At 47.6% G+C, this 15,596-nt stretch overlaps 1 protein-coding gene across 4 annotated transcripts in view; it reads right to left on the reverse strand.

Annotated features, from left to right (window-relative positions):
* PATJ (PATJ crumbs cell polarity complex component) overlaps nt 1–15,596 on the reverse strand; it is a 407,721-nt gene that overhangs the window by 54,616 nt on the left and 337,509 nt on the right. For all 4 annotated transcript variants that reach the window (XM_073593830.1, XM_073593831.1, XM_073593832.1 and 1 more), the window contains 3 exons: nt 15,329–15,522; nt 4,818–4,965; nt 2,748–2,834 (listed from right to left, as the gene is read on the reverse strand). In XM_073593830.1, the coding sequence (XP_073449931.1) occupies nt 2,748–2,834; nt 4,818–4,965; nt 15,329–15,522 (429 nt within the window). The remainder of the gene's footprint in view (nt 1–2,747; nt 2,835–4,817; nt 4,966–15,328; nt 15,523–15,596) is intronic.

The raw sequence follows: 15,596 nt of genomic DNA on the forward strand, positions 1-15,596 counted from the left end.
TGTTTGGGGACCCGGGTCCTGCCCCAGGGGACATGTATCAATGCAAAAAAAGTTTTAAAAACGCTGTTTAGTGATTTAAATAATGCTTAAAGTAAAACAATAAAAGTGAAATATTCCTTTACATTTTATACCTGGGGGTGTCTATAGTATGCCTGTAAATTGGCGCATGTTTCCCGTGTTTAGAACAGTCTGATAGCAAAATGACATTTCTAAAGGAAAAAAAGACATTTAAAAGTACTCGCGGCTATTAATGAATTGTCGGTCCCGGCAATACACATAAAAGTCATTGAAAAAAATGGCATGGGATTCCCCCACAGTCCATTACCAGGGCCTTTGGGTCTGGTATAAATATTAAGGGGAACCCCGAACCAAAATTAAAAAAAAAAAAAATTGCGTGGGAGTCCCCCCCAAATGTCATGCCAGGCCCTTCAGGTCTGGTATGGATATTAAGGGGAACCCTGTGCCAACATTTTTTTTTAAAATGGCGTGGTGGCGCCCCTCAAAATCCATACCAGACCCTAAAAGTCTGGTATGGATTTTAAGGGGAACCCCACACCAAGATTAAAAAAAAAAAATGGCGTGGGGGTCCCCCAAAAATCTATACCAGACCCTTATCTGAGCACACAACCTGGCAGGCCGCAGGAAAACAGGGGGTGATGAGAGAGCACCCCCCCTCCTGAACCGTACCAGGCCACATGCCCTCAACATGGGGAGGGTGCTTTGGCCCCCCCAAAGCACCTTGTCCCATGTTGATGGGGACAAGGGCCTCATCCCCACAACCCTTGCCCGGTGGTTGTGGGGGTCTGTGGGCGGGGGGCTCATCAGAATCTGGAAGCCCCCTTTGACAAGGGGACCCCCAAATCCCGGCCCCTCTCCATGTGTGAAATGGTAATGGGGTACAAAAAAAAAAGCCGCACGCCGCCACCGATCTGCCGGGAGGCACCCGCCGTAATGATCGGCCTCTCAGGTGACAGTTCTTTTACAACTGAGGGCAGGGCAACGCGATGACGTCGCCGGGTGACCCCACCCCCTCTGACGCATGGAGACATCCCTATGGCTTCCCCGTAGCATCAGAGGGGGCGGGGTCACTCTGTTATGTCACCGGGTGGCCCCGCCCCCCCTGACGCCACGGGGAAGCAATAGGGATGTCCCTGTGCGTCAGAGGGGGCGGGGTCACCCGGCAACGTCATTGTGTGGCTCAGTTATAAAAGAACTGTCACCTAAAAGGCCGGTCTATACGGCGGGTACCTCCCATGGAGGCAGATCGGTGGCTGGGTGCGGCTTTTTTTTTTGGTCCGTCATACGAGAGAAGAAGATGAATGGACTTCGTGGGACACTTATTTTTTTCATTTTTTAATAAAGGACTTGTCCCAAGGCGTGTATTGTTGTTTTTACCATTTTCACACTTTTTTTGTGAAATGGTAGGGGTACATTTGTACCCCGTTACCATTTCACACGGGGGGGAGGCCGGGATCTGGGGGTCCCCTTGTTAAAGGGGGCTTCCAGATGCTGATAAGCCCCCCGCCCGCAGACCCCCACAACCACCTTGCAAGGGTTGTGGGGATGAGGCCCTTGTGGGGCTGCTACCCCAAAGCACCCTCCCATGTTGAGGGCATGTGGCCTGGTACGGTTCTGGAGGGGGGGCGCTCTCTCGTCCCCCCCTCTTTTTCTGCGGCCTGCCAGGTTGCGTGCTCAGATAAGGGTCTTGTATGGATTTTTGGGGGGACCCCCACGCCATTTTTTTTTTAACATTTTGGCACGGGATTCCCCTTAAAATCCATACCAGACCCTTAAGGTCTGGTATGGATTTTGAGGGGGACCCCCACGCCATTTTTTTTTTTTAATTTTGGTTCAGAGTTCCCCTTAATATTCATACCAGACCCAAAGGGCCTGGTAATGGACTGTGGGGGAATCCCATGCTGTTTTTTTTCACTGACTTTTATGTGTATTGCCGGGACTGACAATTCATTATAGCCGCGAGTACTTTTAAATGACTTTTTTTCCTTTAGAAACGTCATTTCGCTCTCGGACTGTTCTAAACACGGGAAACATGCGCCACTTTAGAGGCATACTATAGACACTCCCCAGGTACAAAATTTAAAGGAAAATTTCACTTTTATTGTTTCACTTTAAGCATTATTAAAATCACTGCTCCCGAAAAAAACAGCAGTTTTTAAAACTTTTTTTTGCATTGATACATGTCCCCTGGGGCAGGACCCGGGTCCCCAAACACTTTTATGACAATACCATGCATATAAGCCTTTAAAATTAGCACTTTTGATTTCTTCCATAGACTTTTAAAGGGTGTTCCGCGGCTTTCGAATTTGCCGCGAACACCCCATGTTCGAGTCGAACTTACGTTCAACTCGAACATCGGGCTCATCCCTACATCACAGAAACCTGACATTTTACCAGGGGTGTGTAGACTTTTTTATATCCACTGTAGGTAAGCAGGATTCTGAAAAAAAGCCAAACCCCATTCTTCTCTTTTAAGTGGCCTCTCGAAATGCAATATTTCACACGATAATACTGCTTGAGAGGCTACTTTAGCATGCCTATTACTTGACGATTCAGAACCACGCGTTGAGGCGGCCTGGTCTACCTCCTGCAGATTTCTGATATTACAATGTGCGATTTCTGGTCTTATAAGATGCGCTCAGCAGAGTAATGGGCGGCAGAACATGCGGCACAGCAGGAGTTGTAAATAAAACCTCTTTATATATCAGCCATAAGCAGAAAACACGTACCTGACTGCTCGAGTAAGATTTCCTGGATGACGGCCAAGAGCCGACTCTCAGCCTTCCAATCTCCAGATGAACGAGTCCTTGAGCGCACTGAGGAGAAAATACAAGTCTATTGAACGTCGGAGCAACAGGGAGCTCGGGCATTACCAAACATAACATCCTAATACACCACAAACTGCGATCCCGACACGCCTGGGCTTAGAAAACAAACAGACAGAGAAAAAAAACAATGGCGCGTGTGTGCGGCGGGATCCCGGCGAGAGAGATAAAGTAGCAAATGGCCGCATCACGGTAAAACGTGTGGAAAATACGATTACGTTTAACAAACGCGGGCAACGAGCACAGCAGGATCTGTCGATGGGGGATTTTGAAGCACACACACACCGATGACAGCGAAAAACACATCAGCTTTATGCATTTAAAAGGTAACTCCAGACCCACAGCTCTACTCCAGCCCTTCCTTCACTCTTGCACAGTTGTATCGGCTCCTCTCCTGGACTGAAATTACTTACTCCGATTCCACCGCACACTGTGAGCTTCTCCCATTAGAAGCTGCAGCAAGTCAGATAGAGCCCCGCCCCAATTCCTGGCTGGAGGACGTCTAGCATTATCCAGCCCTTTCCTCCCCAGCTTGACTGCTCCTGTTTGCATTGCCTAGAGGAGCACAGAGACCCAGTGATGTCATCGGTGGGTCTAAAATAAGGTATGTAATGAAAACAAAAAGGATATACAGTGGAACCTTGGATTACGAGCATAATCCATTCCAGGAGAAAGCTTGTAATCCAAAGCACTCGCATATAAAAGCAAGTTTACCCATAGAAGTCAATGGAAACAAAGATAATTCGTTCTGCATTGACTTCTATTGCATGCAATACCGTATGTGGCCAGAGGTGGGGTGCCGGAGAGCCTTGGAAATACTCGGGGACAGCTCGGCTGAACTTGGAAAGGCTCGGAAACACTCGGGAACAGAGTATTTCCGAGTATTTCCAAACGGCTCCGAACCGTTCTGAGTGTCACTGGCGCCCCCGCACCTTTGGCCAAATGTGGTACTGCACACCCCATTAGCTTGAATTCTGCTCATTTTGCAAGACAACACTCGCAAACCGAGTCAGAATTAAAAGAAAAAAAGTTGCTCGTCTTTCAAAACGCACATGTGACCTCCCCCCAACCATCACTACTGATCAGCTATATTGCTGCGGGGCTACATTTTCTTCAAAGGGGAGGGGCCAAGCTTGACTTTTACAGAAAAAGTCAAAATGTGTACATAACTTCAGTTGTCTAAAGCTGGGTATACACTGAGGTTTTTTGTTTTTTCCCCAACCAGTGGGCTGAAGGTGTAAAAAAAAAAAAAAAAAACAAAGAAAAAAAAAAATCCCAGGTCCCTGCATCCACAGAAGCAACGTGGATGTAGGGATACAGGGATCTCCCCTGCTGTGCTATTTATTCTGACATCAGGGACTCTCCCCCCCCCCCCGTGGGATGTGCCTGGGCCTGGGGGGGGGGGCAGAGCAGAGAGCTGCTGATAGACAGCTGTGAGGACCGAGCCATGGGTGATGTTCGATCGCTCAGTTCCCAGTGCAGAGGCGGCAGGGGACAGATGCAGCATCGTCCAATGCTGCAACAACCTAGGTAAGTATGATTCTGGGGGAAAAAAAACAAAACATACTTCTCTTTTAAAGGCTAGGGTCAACTTTAGGAACACATTACACCCATATTTAGGGTGTAATGTAATAAGCTCCCAATTATCTGTCTCCCGCCACCAGAGCCTCCTCCCTGCATCAGCAGGTGGTGTTTATGTGTGTCTAAGCTTTGGGGTGCACACCCTAGTGCAATAGGCTGGGCACACCTACGTAGTTCACCCTTTCACCCCTTCTGTAAAGGTGAACACGTTGAAGCTTTAAAGTCAGTAGAGAAGCATAACAGCCAAATCACTAGCATTTCCAGGAGGAGAGGTCGCCATGTTTATTTGAACTGATGAAGAGTGAAATGAGCTCATTATCATCCTTTGCATTGTCTTATTCACTAAATCCATTTGAATGGCACTTTAGCTCCCCAGCGCCACACAGCTCTTACCTTCAAAATGGTAGCAACGACTTCCTGGGATGCGTTCCGCATGTCCTCGCCGCTGATCGACAAGATCTGATCTCCCTGCATTAATCTTCCGTCATAGTCGGCGGCCCCCCCTTTCACGATGTCAGATATAAAGACTCCGCTGCCAGTCCTGGAAGATGATGCATTACACTTTATATTAATGCAGGAACTTACCCAGCACATCAATCAACCTGCCACCTTCCACTGCACTGAATTCCAGCTATCGTTTACATAATAGTCAGGACGGTGACAGTCCAGGAGGAACGCTGCTCTCCCCAATCACCATACCCTATAGACAGGGTGATACCCCCAATCACCATACCCTATAGATGGGGCGATCCCCCCAATCACCATACCCTATAGATGGGGCGATCCCCCCAATCACCATACCCTATAGACGGGGTGATACCCCCCAATCACCACGCCCTCTAGACGGGGCGATCCCCCCAATCACCATACCCTCTAGACGGGGCCATCCCCCCCAATCATCATACCCTCTAGACGGGGCCATCCCCCCCAATCATCATACCCTCTAGACAGGGTGATCCCCCCCAATCACCATACCCTCTAGACAGGGTGATTCCCCCCCCCCCCCCAATCACCATACCCTATAGACGGGGTGATCCCCCCCAATCACCATACCCTCTAGACAGGGTGATATCCCCCCCCAATCACCATACCCTATAGATGGGGTGATCCCCCCCCAATCACCATACCCTGTAGACGGGGTGATACCCCCCCAATCACCATACCCTCTAGACGGGGCGACCCCCCCCCCCAATCATCATACCCTCTAGACAGGGTGATTCTCCCCCCAATTACCATACCCTATAGACGGGGTGATCCCTCCCAATCACCATACCCTATAGACGGGGCGATCCCCCCAATCACCACGCCCTATAGACGGGGTGATCCTTCCCAATCACCATACCCTATAGACGGGGTGATCCCCCCCCATCACCATACCCTATAGACGGGGTGATCCCCCCCCATCACCATACCCTCTAGACAGGGTGATTTCCCCCCCCCCCAATCACCATACCCTATATACGGGGTGATCCCCCCCCAATCACCATACCCTGTAGACGGGGTGGTACCCCCCCAATCACCATACCCTCTAGACAGGGTGATTTCCCCCCCCATCACCATACCCTATAGACGGGGTGTACCCTCCCAATCACCATACCCTATAGACGGGGCGATCCCCCCCAATCACCACGCCCTCTAGACGGGGCGATCCCCCCCAATCATCATACCCTCTAGACAGGGTGATTCTCCCCCCCCAATCATCATACCCTCTAGACAGGGTGATTCTCCCCCCCCAATCACCATACCCTATAGACGGGGTGATCCTTCCCAATCACCATACCCTATAGACGGGGTGATCCTTCCCAATCACCATACCCTATAGACGGGGTGATCCTTCCCAATCACCATACCCTATAGACGGGGTGATCCTTCCCAATCACCATACCCTATAGACGGGGTGATCCTTCCCAATCACCATACCCTATAGACGGGGTGATCCCCCCCCATCACCATACCCTCTAGACAGGGTGATTTCCCCCCCCCCAATCACCATACCCTATATACGGGGTGATCCCCCCCAATCACCATACCCTGTAGACGGGGTGGTACCCCCCCAATCACCATACCCTCTAGACAGGGTGATTTCCCCCCCCCCCATCACCATACCCTATAGACGGGGTGTACCCCCCCAATCACCATACCCTATAGACGGGGCGATCCCCCCAATCACCACGCCCTCTAGACGGGGCGATCCCCGCCAATCACCATACCCTCTAGACGGGGCGATCCCCCCCAATCACCATACCCTCTAGACGGGGCAATCATCCCCAATCATCATACCCTCTAGACAGGGTGATTCTCCCCCCCAATCACCATACCCTATAGACGGGGTGATCCTTCCCAATCACCATACCCTATAGACGGGGTGATCCTTCCCAATCACCATACCCTATAGACGGGATGATCCTTCCCAATCACCATACCCTATAGACGGGATGATCCTTCCCAATCACCATACCCTATAGACGGGGTGATCCTTCCCAATCGCCATACCCTATAGCCAGGATGATCTTCCCAATCACCATACCCTATAGACGGGGTGATTTCCCCAATCATCATAACCTATAGATGGGGTGATCCCCCCCATCACCATACCCTATAGATGGGGTGATCCTTCGAATCCCCAATACCCTATAGACGCGGTGATCCTTCCCAATCACCATACCCTATAGACGGGGTAATCTCCCCAATCACCATACCCTATAGACAGGGGTGATCTCCCCAATTTTTCAATATTTTAAATCTGCAGCTTTCATTACTATAATCTAAAATGTGTGAAATCAGTGACTCTGCGCCAATTAGAATACGTGAATTTCTACAAATTAACCACTTGCCGACCGCGTAACATACATTTACTGCAGCAAAGTGGCTCTATTGTGCAAAATCACGTACCTGAACGTCATTTCGTGCAATAGCCTCTAGGGGGGCACACGCGCGATGGAGACACGATCGCGCACTGATTGGACAGAGGGGGAGCCAATCAGCCGGTCCAGCGGACCCGATGTCCGGCGGCCACTCGCGACTCATTTCCGAGAAAGGCAGAACGGTGGTCTGCCTATGTAAACAAGGCAGATCGCCGTTCTGACAGGGGAGAAGATGGAGATCCTGTGTTTCTGCTAAGCAGGGACACGGATCTCTGTCTTCCGCCAGTCAGAGCACCTCCCCCACACAGTTAGCAATCGCTCCCAGGGAACACATTTTACCCTTTGATCGCCCTTGATGTCAACCCCTTCCCAGTGTCATTAGTAACCAATGGCTGCCGCTGATTCAGAGTCTCCTGTGAGAAGAGAAAGAGCAAAGGAGAGCTGCTACAGATCATGCGCCTCTCTGTGCAAGCCTCATCACCCCCTGGACTCATCTTTCCCTGGTCTCAGCATTTAGCAGACTCCAGCCCACCTCTGGTCCTCCTCCTGACACTATAGTTTTTGCTTTCCAGCAATGCCCCCTGCTTCCTCCCAGCGGCAGCACATGGTAAGGGGGTGCACTCTGATTTAAGTGAGAGCGGGGGACTCTTGACTTCTGATGCTGGGGAGGGATCTTGACATCTGATGTAAGGGGTAGTGGGGCGCTCTGGACATCTAGTCTTACAGATACAACCGGCCCATTGAGGGCGACCATAATGCTGATGTGGCCCGCCATAAAATCAAATTTGACACCCCTGGTCTATGTGGACCACTTTACCCCGGATGCCTGCATACTTAGATGTGTCTGTTTTAAACATAAAAAATGTGAGTTGCTAAATGTTGTACCTTCATTAAATGTAACCATATTGCTACACTTAGAGGCGCCTCTCTTCTCTTTTATACTCTGGAGCGCCTGCTGGATTTTGCTTCTAATCCCCTTGTGGAGGCTTCCATTTGTGGATGGACATTTTATGGTTACACAACCTGATCACATTGCTATAATCTTTTTATATGGACTATAAACTGAAGGACCTATGAATAAATGGTTGTGGAACGAATCATTTGAGTTTCCATTATTTCTTATGGGAAAATTTGCTTTGATATACAAGTGCTTTGCATTACAAGCATGTTTCTGGAACGAATTATGCTCGCAATCCAAAGTATTACTGTACCCGAACAGTGCCTGAATCTAGTTGGAAGCAGGTGCTGCTCAGGCTGCCCGCTCTTTTGACTTTTCGGTTGAAGAATTGCCAGACGAAGCGGTACCAACAGGGCCAATCACTGATCGAACTTCAGTAAATTCATTAGGAAGCAGACAATGCTCGTTCCGTGTAAAGCCAGCTTAAACTCAATTTTAAGATAAAATTACCCCCCTCCCTTCCTCCCATCACTGACATAAGGCTAGGTTCACACATTGTCCGGCTGCAGTTTTTTTCTGCAATTCAGGTACAAGTTTTTTCTTGAATTTGTAGCTAAACTGGACCCAGAATCGCACAGAACCCTTTTAGAAACTGACCGCAGCTTCCCTGGCCATGTGTGAACCAGCTCCATTAAAAGCCGGTCCGATTCACATGTTATGCGAATCGGATGCTATTAAAACACATCCAATTCACATATATGTGAACTGAGCCTTGAAGTGGTATTAAAGGTTCGGCTTCCTTTTTTTTTTTTTTAAACTTCCCTTATCTGTGTGTGCATGTGTGTGTATATACTGACAGTGTCAGTAGGGCAGAGGACGGTGTCGGTAAGGCAGAGGACGGTGTCGGTAAGGCAGAGGTCGGTGTCGGTAAGGCAGAGGTCGGTGTCGGTAAGGCAGAGGTCGGTGTCGGTAAGGCAGAGGTCGGTGTCGGTAAGGCAGAGGACGGTGTCGGTAAGGCAGAGGACGGTGTCGGTAAGGCAGAGGACGGTGTCGGTAAGGCAGAGGACGGTGTCGGTAAGGCAGAGGACGGTGTCGGTAAGGCAGAGGTCGGTGTCGGTAAGGCAGAGGACGGTGTCGGTAAGGCAGAAGACGGTGTCGGTAATCGGTAAGGCAGAAGACGGTGTCGGTAAGGCAGAGGACGGTGTCGGTAAGGCAGAGGACGGTGTCGGTAAGGCAGAAGACGGTGTCGGTAATCGGTAAGGCAGAAGACGGTGTCGGTAAGGCAGAGGACGGTGCCGCAGAGGTTAGGAGGCTTTGGTGAAGTATCAGGGGTTTAAACAGGGGGATTCTGCACCACACGGGGCGATGAGGATGTGTCAAGGCACACCTGGCACATCCTGTGTGCATACACCTATGCTGCTCTGTGTAATGGTTTTGCACAGAGCAGCTCCGATCCTCCTCTCCTTGGGTCCCCCTCCAGCGCTCTTGGCTCCTCCCCCTTGACCAGTATACCCAATAGCAAGCCGCTTGCTATAGGGGCACTGGTACATGCTCGCTCCCAATCCCTGGTCTATGCGTCCATAACACACATAAAGCCATGGCTTGGCCCAGCCCCTCTCTCTCTCTCCTTATTGGCTCACTGGCTGTGATTGACAGCATTGGGAGCAAACAGCAAGGGAGGTTTGGGAAGAGGAGAAATTCCATTTCTCCTCTTCCGAAGTGGGAGCAGGTGCCTGTCAAAACTAGGTACCCGCTCCCCCCCTAAAAAAAAATGACATGCCAAAAGTGGCAGGGAGAGTACAATCGTGCATTTTTGCCGCCCTCAAACTGCAAGTCTGAATGAATCCTAAGATCTGTATTTAACATTCCCACACTGGAACTGAAGGATGCTGTAAAGCAGGGATCTCCAAACTACGGCCCACCAGCTGTTGCCGAACTACACATCCCAATGAGGCATTCATCGGACATTCACAGACATGACTAGGCATGATGGGAATTGTAGTTCCTGAACTGCAGGGCCATAGTTTGGAGACCCCTGCTAAGTATGGGTGCTCAACCTGTGGCCCTCCAGCTGTTGCGCAACTACAAGTCCCATCGGTTCTTGGACCCCTTCTCTTCTCTATCTACACCTCCTCACTCGGTCACTTAATAACTGCCCACGGCTTCCAATACCACTTATACGCTGATGACACCCAAATCTATCTGTCTACTCCTCACCTCACTCCTTCAGTCTCCTCTCGCATTACTAACTGACATATCAGCATGGATGTTGCACCACTTCCTTCAACTAAATCTCTCTAAAACTGAGCTATTAATATCCCCCCCCCCCCCCCCCCGCCTGTGCCCCCCTCAATGACTTTTCCATCAAAATCAACAATGCAACCATCAGTCCCTCCCCTCACGCCAGGGTACTAGGTGTAATCCTAGACTCTGACTTGTCATTTCAGCCTCAAATCCAATCGTTGTCAAAAGTTTGTAGAATTCACCTCTGTAACATCTCTAAAATTTGCCCCTTTTTAACAAATGAAACCACCAAGCTCCTCATTCACTCCCTTGTTATCTCTCGCCTTGACTATTGCAACTCCCTTCTCATTGGCTTACCTCTCCATAGGCTCCTCCCCTCTTCAGTCTATCATGAATGCTGCTGCCAGACTTATCAACCTTACCAACCGCTCAGCGTCTGCCAACCCTCTCCTCCAATCCCTACACTGGCTCCCAATCACCCAGCGAATTAAATTCAAAATACCAACCACAACATACAAAGCCATTCACAACTCTGCCCCGAGCTACATCACCAATCTTGTCTCCAAATATCACCCAAATCGACCTCTCCGCTCCTCTCAAGACCTCCTGCTTTCAAGCTCTCTCATCTCCTCCTCCCATGCTCGTCTCCAGGATTTCTCCAGAGCCTCTCCCATCCTCTGGAACTCGCTACCTCCATCTATCCGGCTATCCCCTACTCTTGCTACCTTCAGGCGCTCCCTGAAAACTCATCTCTTCAGGAAAGCCTATCACGTCTCCAACTAATCTTCTACCACTTCCATCAGCTCATTCCCCACAGTTACAACCTTTTGTACCACCTGCCCCACCCTATTAGATTGTAAGCTATTCGGAGCAGGGCCCTCTTAATCCTATTGTATTGTATTGTATTATAACTGTATTGTCTCCCTTTTATATTGTAAAGCGCTGCGTAAACTGTTGGCGCTATATAAATCCTGTATAATAGTAATAATAATCATGCCTCTGCCTTTGGGAGTCACGCTTGTAACTGTCAGCCTGTCAATGCTTCATGGGATTTGAAGTTCCGCAACAGCTGGAGGGCCGCAGGTTGATCACCCCATGCGTGTAAACGGCTTCAAGAAAGCGATTTGAAAATTGCTGAAAACTTTGCAAATGCTGTGCAAACGGCATGCACACACTGCTCTAATGCAAGCTGAAGCCTATGTAAAAGAAAAAGGCCTTAAAACATGCCTGTTCCACATCTGTGATCAAATACTGCTGAAGCCAGGACATGGCCGGGTGACCGGCGTTTGTCAGATCGAAGCGACAGCAGCACTTCCACATTTGCCATAACAAGGGGGTGACAGCAGGCACATATCCCAGCTGCAAATGTATATTAGGCCCACTGGTTTATTGCAGATTTATTACTGGTTTATTGCAGATAAAAGACATTTATCCAACTCGTATCCGTCAGATCAGGGCTGCACAGTAGCCAGATGGTTAGCATTAAACCTGTCTGTGTATTCTATGGAGTCTGCATGTTATGCTTTGTGTGAGATTCCTCCAGATGCTCAGATAGCCTCTCATGATTAAAGGACAAGCGAGTAAGTGTGTGGGGCTTCCAACAAATACGACCCTTGGGTCAGTTCCCTGCGTCAAGCAAAGGCCTGCCAATCTACATCTGCATCCGAATCCTGCCAAACACATCTAATAATAGTCACAATAAAACAGCTATCCGAAGAGTTGGCATGAGACTTCTCTGACTGCTGGTGCTAGACGGATACATCTGTTCACAGATTGACGGCTCCCGTTAAGACAAGACAAGGGGACCCATGGATTGTATGGTCTAACGTTGGCCATAGAAGTTGCAATTTGGTTGGGGCAATCAAACTTTTGACCCTATTATTTACTGAAATCGTAAAAAACAGTAGAAGACATAAAATGGTGTTTATTGGCCGCAAGGAGATGGGATCCAAATTGTCCCGTAGGAACCTAATAGAAAAACCTGAAAGAAAGACACAGCGTCGTTTCTTTAACGGTTTCGATTAGATAGCAGGCTTGAATGGAGGAGAAGATTTGGATGCCGCACACCGGATGTAGTCAAAAAACTTCACTTTATTGAAAAAATGGGATCATCAAAAGCTATGAGTAAGCACTCAGTCCTGAGTGCGAAACGCGTCAGCTTACCTGTACTTTCTGCATGACAGTCTTGTAATTTTGATGATCCCATTTTTTCAATAAAGTGAAGTTTTTTGACTACATCCGGTGTGCGGCATCCAAATCTTCTCCTCCATTCAAGCCTGCTTTGCCTAGCATTCAGCCAGCACCTGGAGCTCTTCTGCTCTGAAATTTCTACTTACACCTGGGTCAGTGTCAGCCTGAGCGGTGGAAACACTTTCGATTAGATAACTTGTCTTTTTTCTTAAAGTGTTGCTAAACCCACAACAGTAAAATCAGTCTGTATATGCAGTAAAGCATGCTTGTTATACTCACTGTGAGGGGTTAATCCTGCGCATTGTGTAAAAAGGCTGTTTGATCCTGTCTTCTCTCATCCTGCTCTTCTTTTACTGTCCCCAATCCATCGCCTGATAGAACAGAGAGCCTTGGGGGCACTCTGCACATGCTCAGTTTGGTGTGTATTGCTAGAGTTTTTTTTTTTCTTGGGAGGGTGCATGTGATCAGTACAGGGCCAATCAGCTCTGTCCAGACAGAGGGTCAGGGGGTCCTGCAGCCTCATAGGACAATCAGAGGAAAATGAAAACTCCTCCTACAACAGGGTTGCCATTTTTTCTTCAAGCTAAACCCAAACACTTTAGCAGCGCACAGCAAAATTTTTTTTTTCTTGTATACACTATAGGATTGTAACAGACCTGGGACACCTTTGGGCGCTCCAAAGAGAATAGTAATGCAAAACGCATAGTACCCTCTCACCCTTCCGTCAGGCCCTCTTTCGAACCATATTCCTGTCTGAATAATGTGTCCGGATTTCAGGTGGCTTGAAACCCGGACGCATGATTCAAAACTTGAACTGTCCGGGTGAATCATGGACAGGTGGCAACCCTATCCTATAAGCTTTAACCAGACACTGATAGAAGTCACAAGACTGCTATATACTGCTGATGAGAAAAGGTATTTAGCAGTTTATATTTAATAAAATAATGTCATTTCCATGTTCTGTGTACTGTGGGAGACCAGATATAGTGAATGCAGAGTCCGGGGTTTAGTATCACTGACTATTTTTTGCTCTTGGGATTGCATTTTGTGTTTGATGATGTTTGTTTGTATTGTGTTTATTTTATTTGTCACCTTAGAATATACCATCATTGAAACTAATTCAGACTTTGACGTGGATCCTGAGGAAGTGATGTAATTGCAAATCGTGTCAATCATATAGACACCGCACATTGGGATATTGATATGGCCTGTGGACTGCGATGGGCTTTATTTTTTGTCTAATATAGGGATTGATGGTTATAATGTGTTGTGGAGATGTGACCCCGTGTCACATCTCCACAGCTTGCTAATTGCACACCTGTGCGCTGGCTTCAGAATCATCCCAGGAATAGAGGTCAGTGCTCATCCCTGGAGACAGCCCCGCCCGGCAGACAGGAGGTCTGGCCTCGGAGTCAGGAGGGAGCCAGTGCAGCACAAAGCTGCAAGCACAGAGGGTGCTGAACGTCAGGTCTGGGGAAGACAGACCAAGGCCTAAGGTGTAAGGCCTGAGCAGGAGCGCTGTGTTTTTAGCCAGGAAGGCTGAATGCTGGTTGTTCTGAAGTGGGACTGTAATGGTGAATACTCCTGTGAGGGAATCTGATGACTATTTTAGAACTTTGTTTCTTTTGAATAAAAATGGGGTGCCATGCTCTTGAAAATGCAGTCGGGACTCACACGATTCCTTCAATTTGCATGCACCACTAGAAACGTAATCACCCCGGATCGTTACAGTGTCTATTGCTGATGTTTTCTAATTTTTTTTAATAAAAATTATTCTATGTTTTATCCTATATGTGAGTGAATAGATATGTGCACTGCCGAAAAATTTGTTCGTTTTATTCATTTTTTTTTTTTTTTGTTTTTCGGATCATTCGTTATGATCACCATTCGAAAATTTGTAATTTCGTAAATTCGTAAATCCGGAAATAAGAAAATAAGAAAGAAAATCTGAAAATTCTGAATTCTAAACAATAACTAATAATAACTATTAAATTATAGGTATTGGAATATCCTTTCAAATTTGGCTGTTAGTGATCGTAAAGAATACGCATTTATCTGAAATTACGAATCGAAACAAATGGAACTGAACGAATTAATAATAAATAATAATAATAAAAAGTTTTTATTATTATTGTTGTTATTAATTCGTTACGTTAGTTTAGATACAGCATTCGTTATTTCGGATAAATTCAAATTCGTAAAGTTCACCAACACCCAAATTTGAAGGAAAATTCCAATACCTAGAATTTAATAGTTCGTTATTATTTCGGATTTTGACTTTTTTTTTCTTTTAACTAACAAACGTGTCATACTTACCTCCTCTGTGCAGTTCGTTTTGCACAGAGTGGCCCCGATCCTCCTCTTCTGGGGTCCCGTTGGCTTTGGTGGCCCCAACCCCTATAAGTGGTTTTCTATAGATCTCTAAATAAACTGCATTAAAGGCATCAATTTATTGCCCACTTTCTACTTTACAATCAGCTGAATTATAGTAATCCATCAAACTTGTCGGTGGTTGATTTCCGGTAATTAATTGCGACTGTAAGACAATACAGTGCTCTATATACTTGTTACAAAAATGTCTGCCAAAAGTCATATATATAAAAAAAAAAAAAAATTATATATCTATATATTATAGCTTTCAACTGCCCTCTTCAAAATCAGTGATCATGGTTGCAGCCAAAGTGATAGATCAGTAGCGCCCATCATACCTCTTCCCCACAATGCTCAGCCCCAGACCTCGCCCGCTTTTCTTTTGCAGCTCCACATGGAATATATCCAGATTGTCCTCATCCCTGTACTGGGCCTCATCCCGAAATACCACCAGCTGCACCCTCTGAGGGGTCTGACGGAGGGCTGTGATGGCTTCCTCATGGGAGGCGTTCCGAAGATCAACACCATTGACCTGCAAAAGCAACTTGATGGTTAGCAAAAACCTCTTCAGGTCAGCCAGTGTATTCTGAGTATCCTAAAGAATCA

Source organism: Aquarana catesbeiana, linkage group LG07, assembly GCF_042186555.1.
Source record: "Aquarana catesbeiana isolate 2022-GZ linkage group LG07, ASM4218655v1, whole genome shotgun sequence".
NCBI lineage: Eukaryota > Metazoa > Chordata > Amphibia > Anura > Ranidae > Aquarana > Aquarana catesbeiana.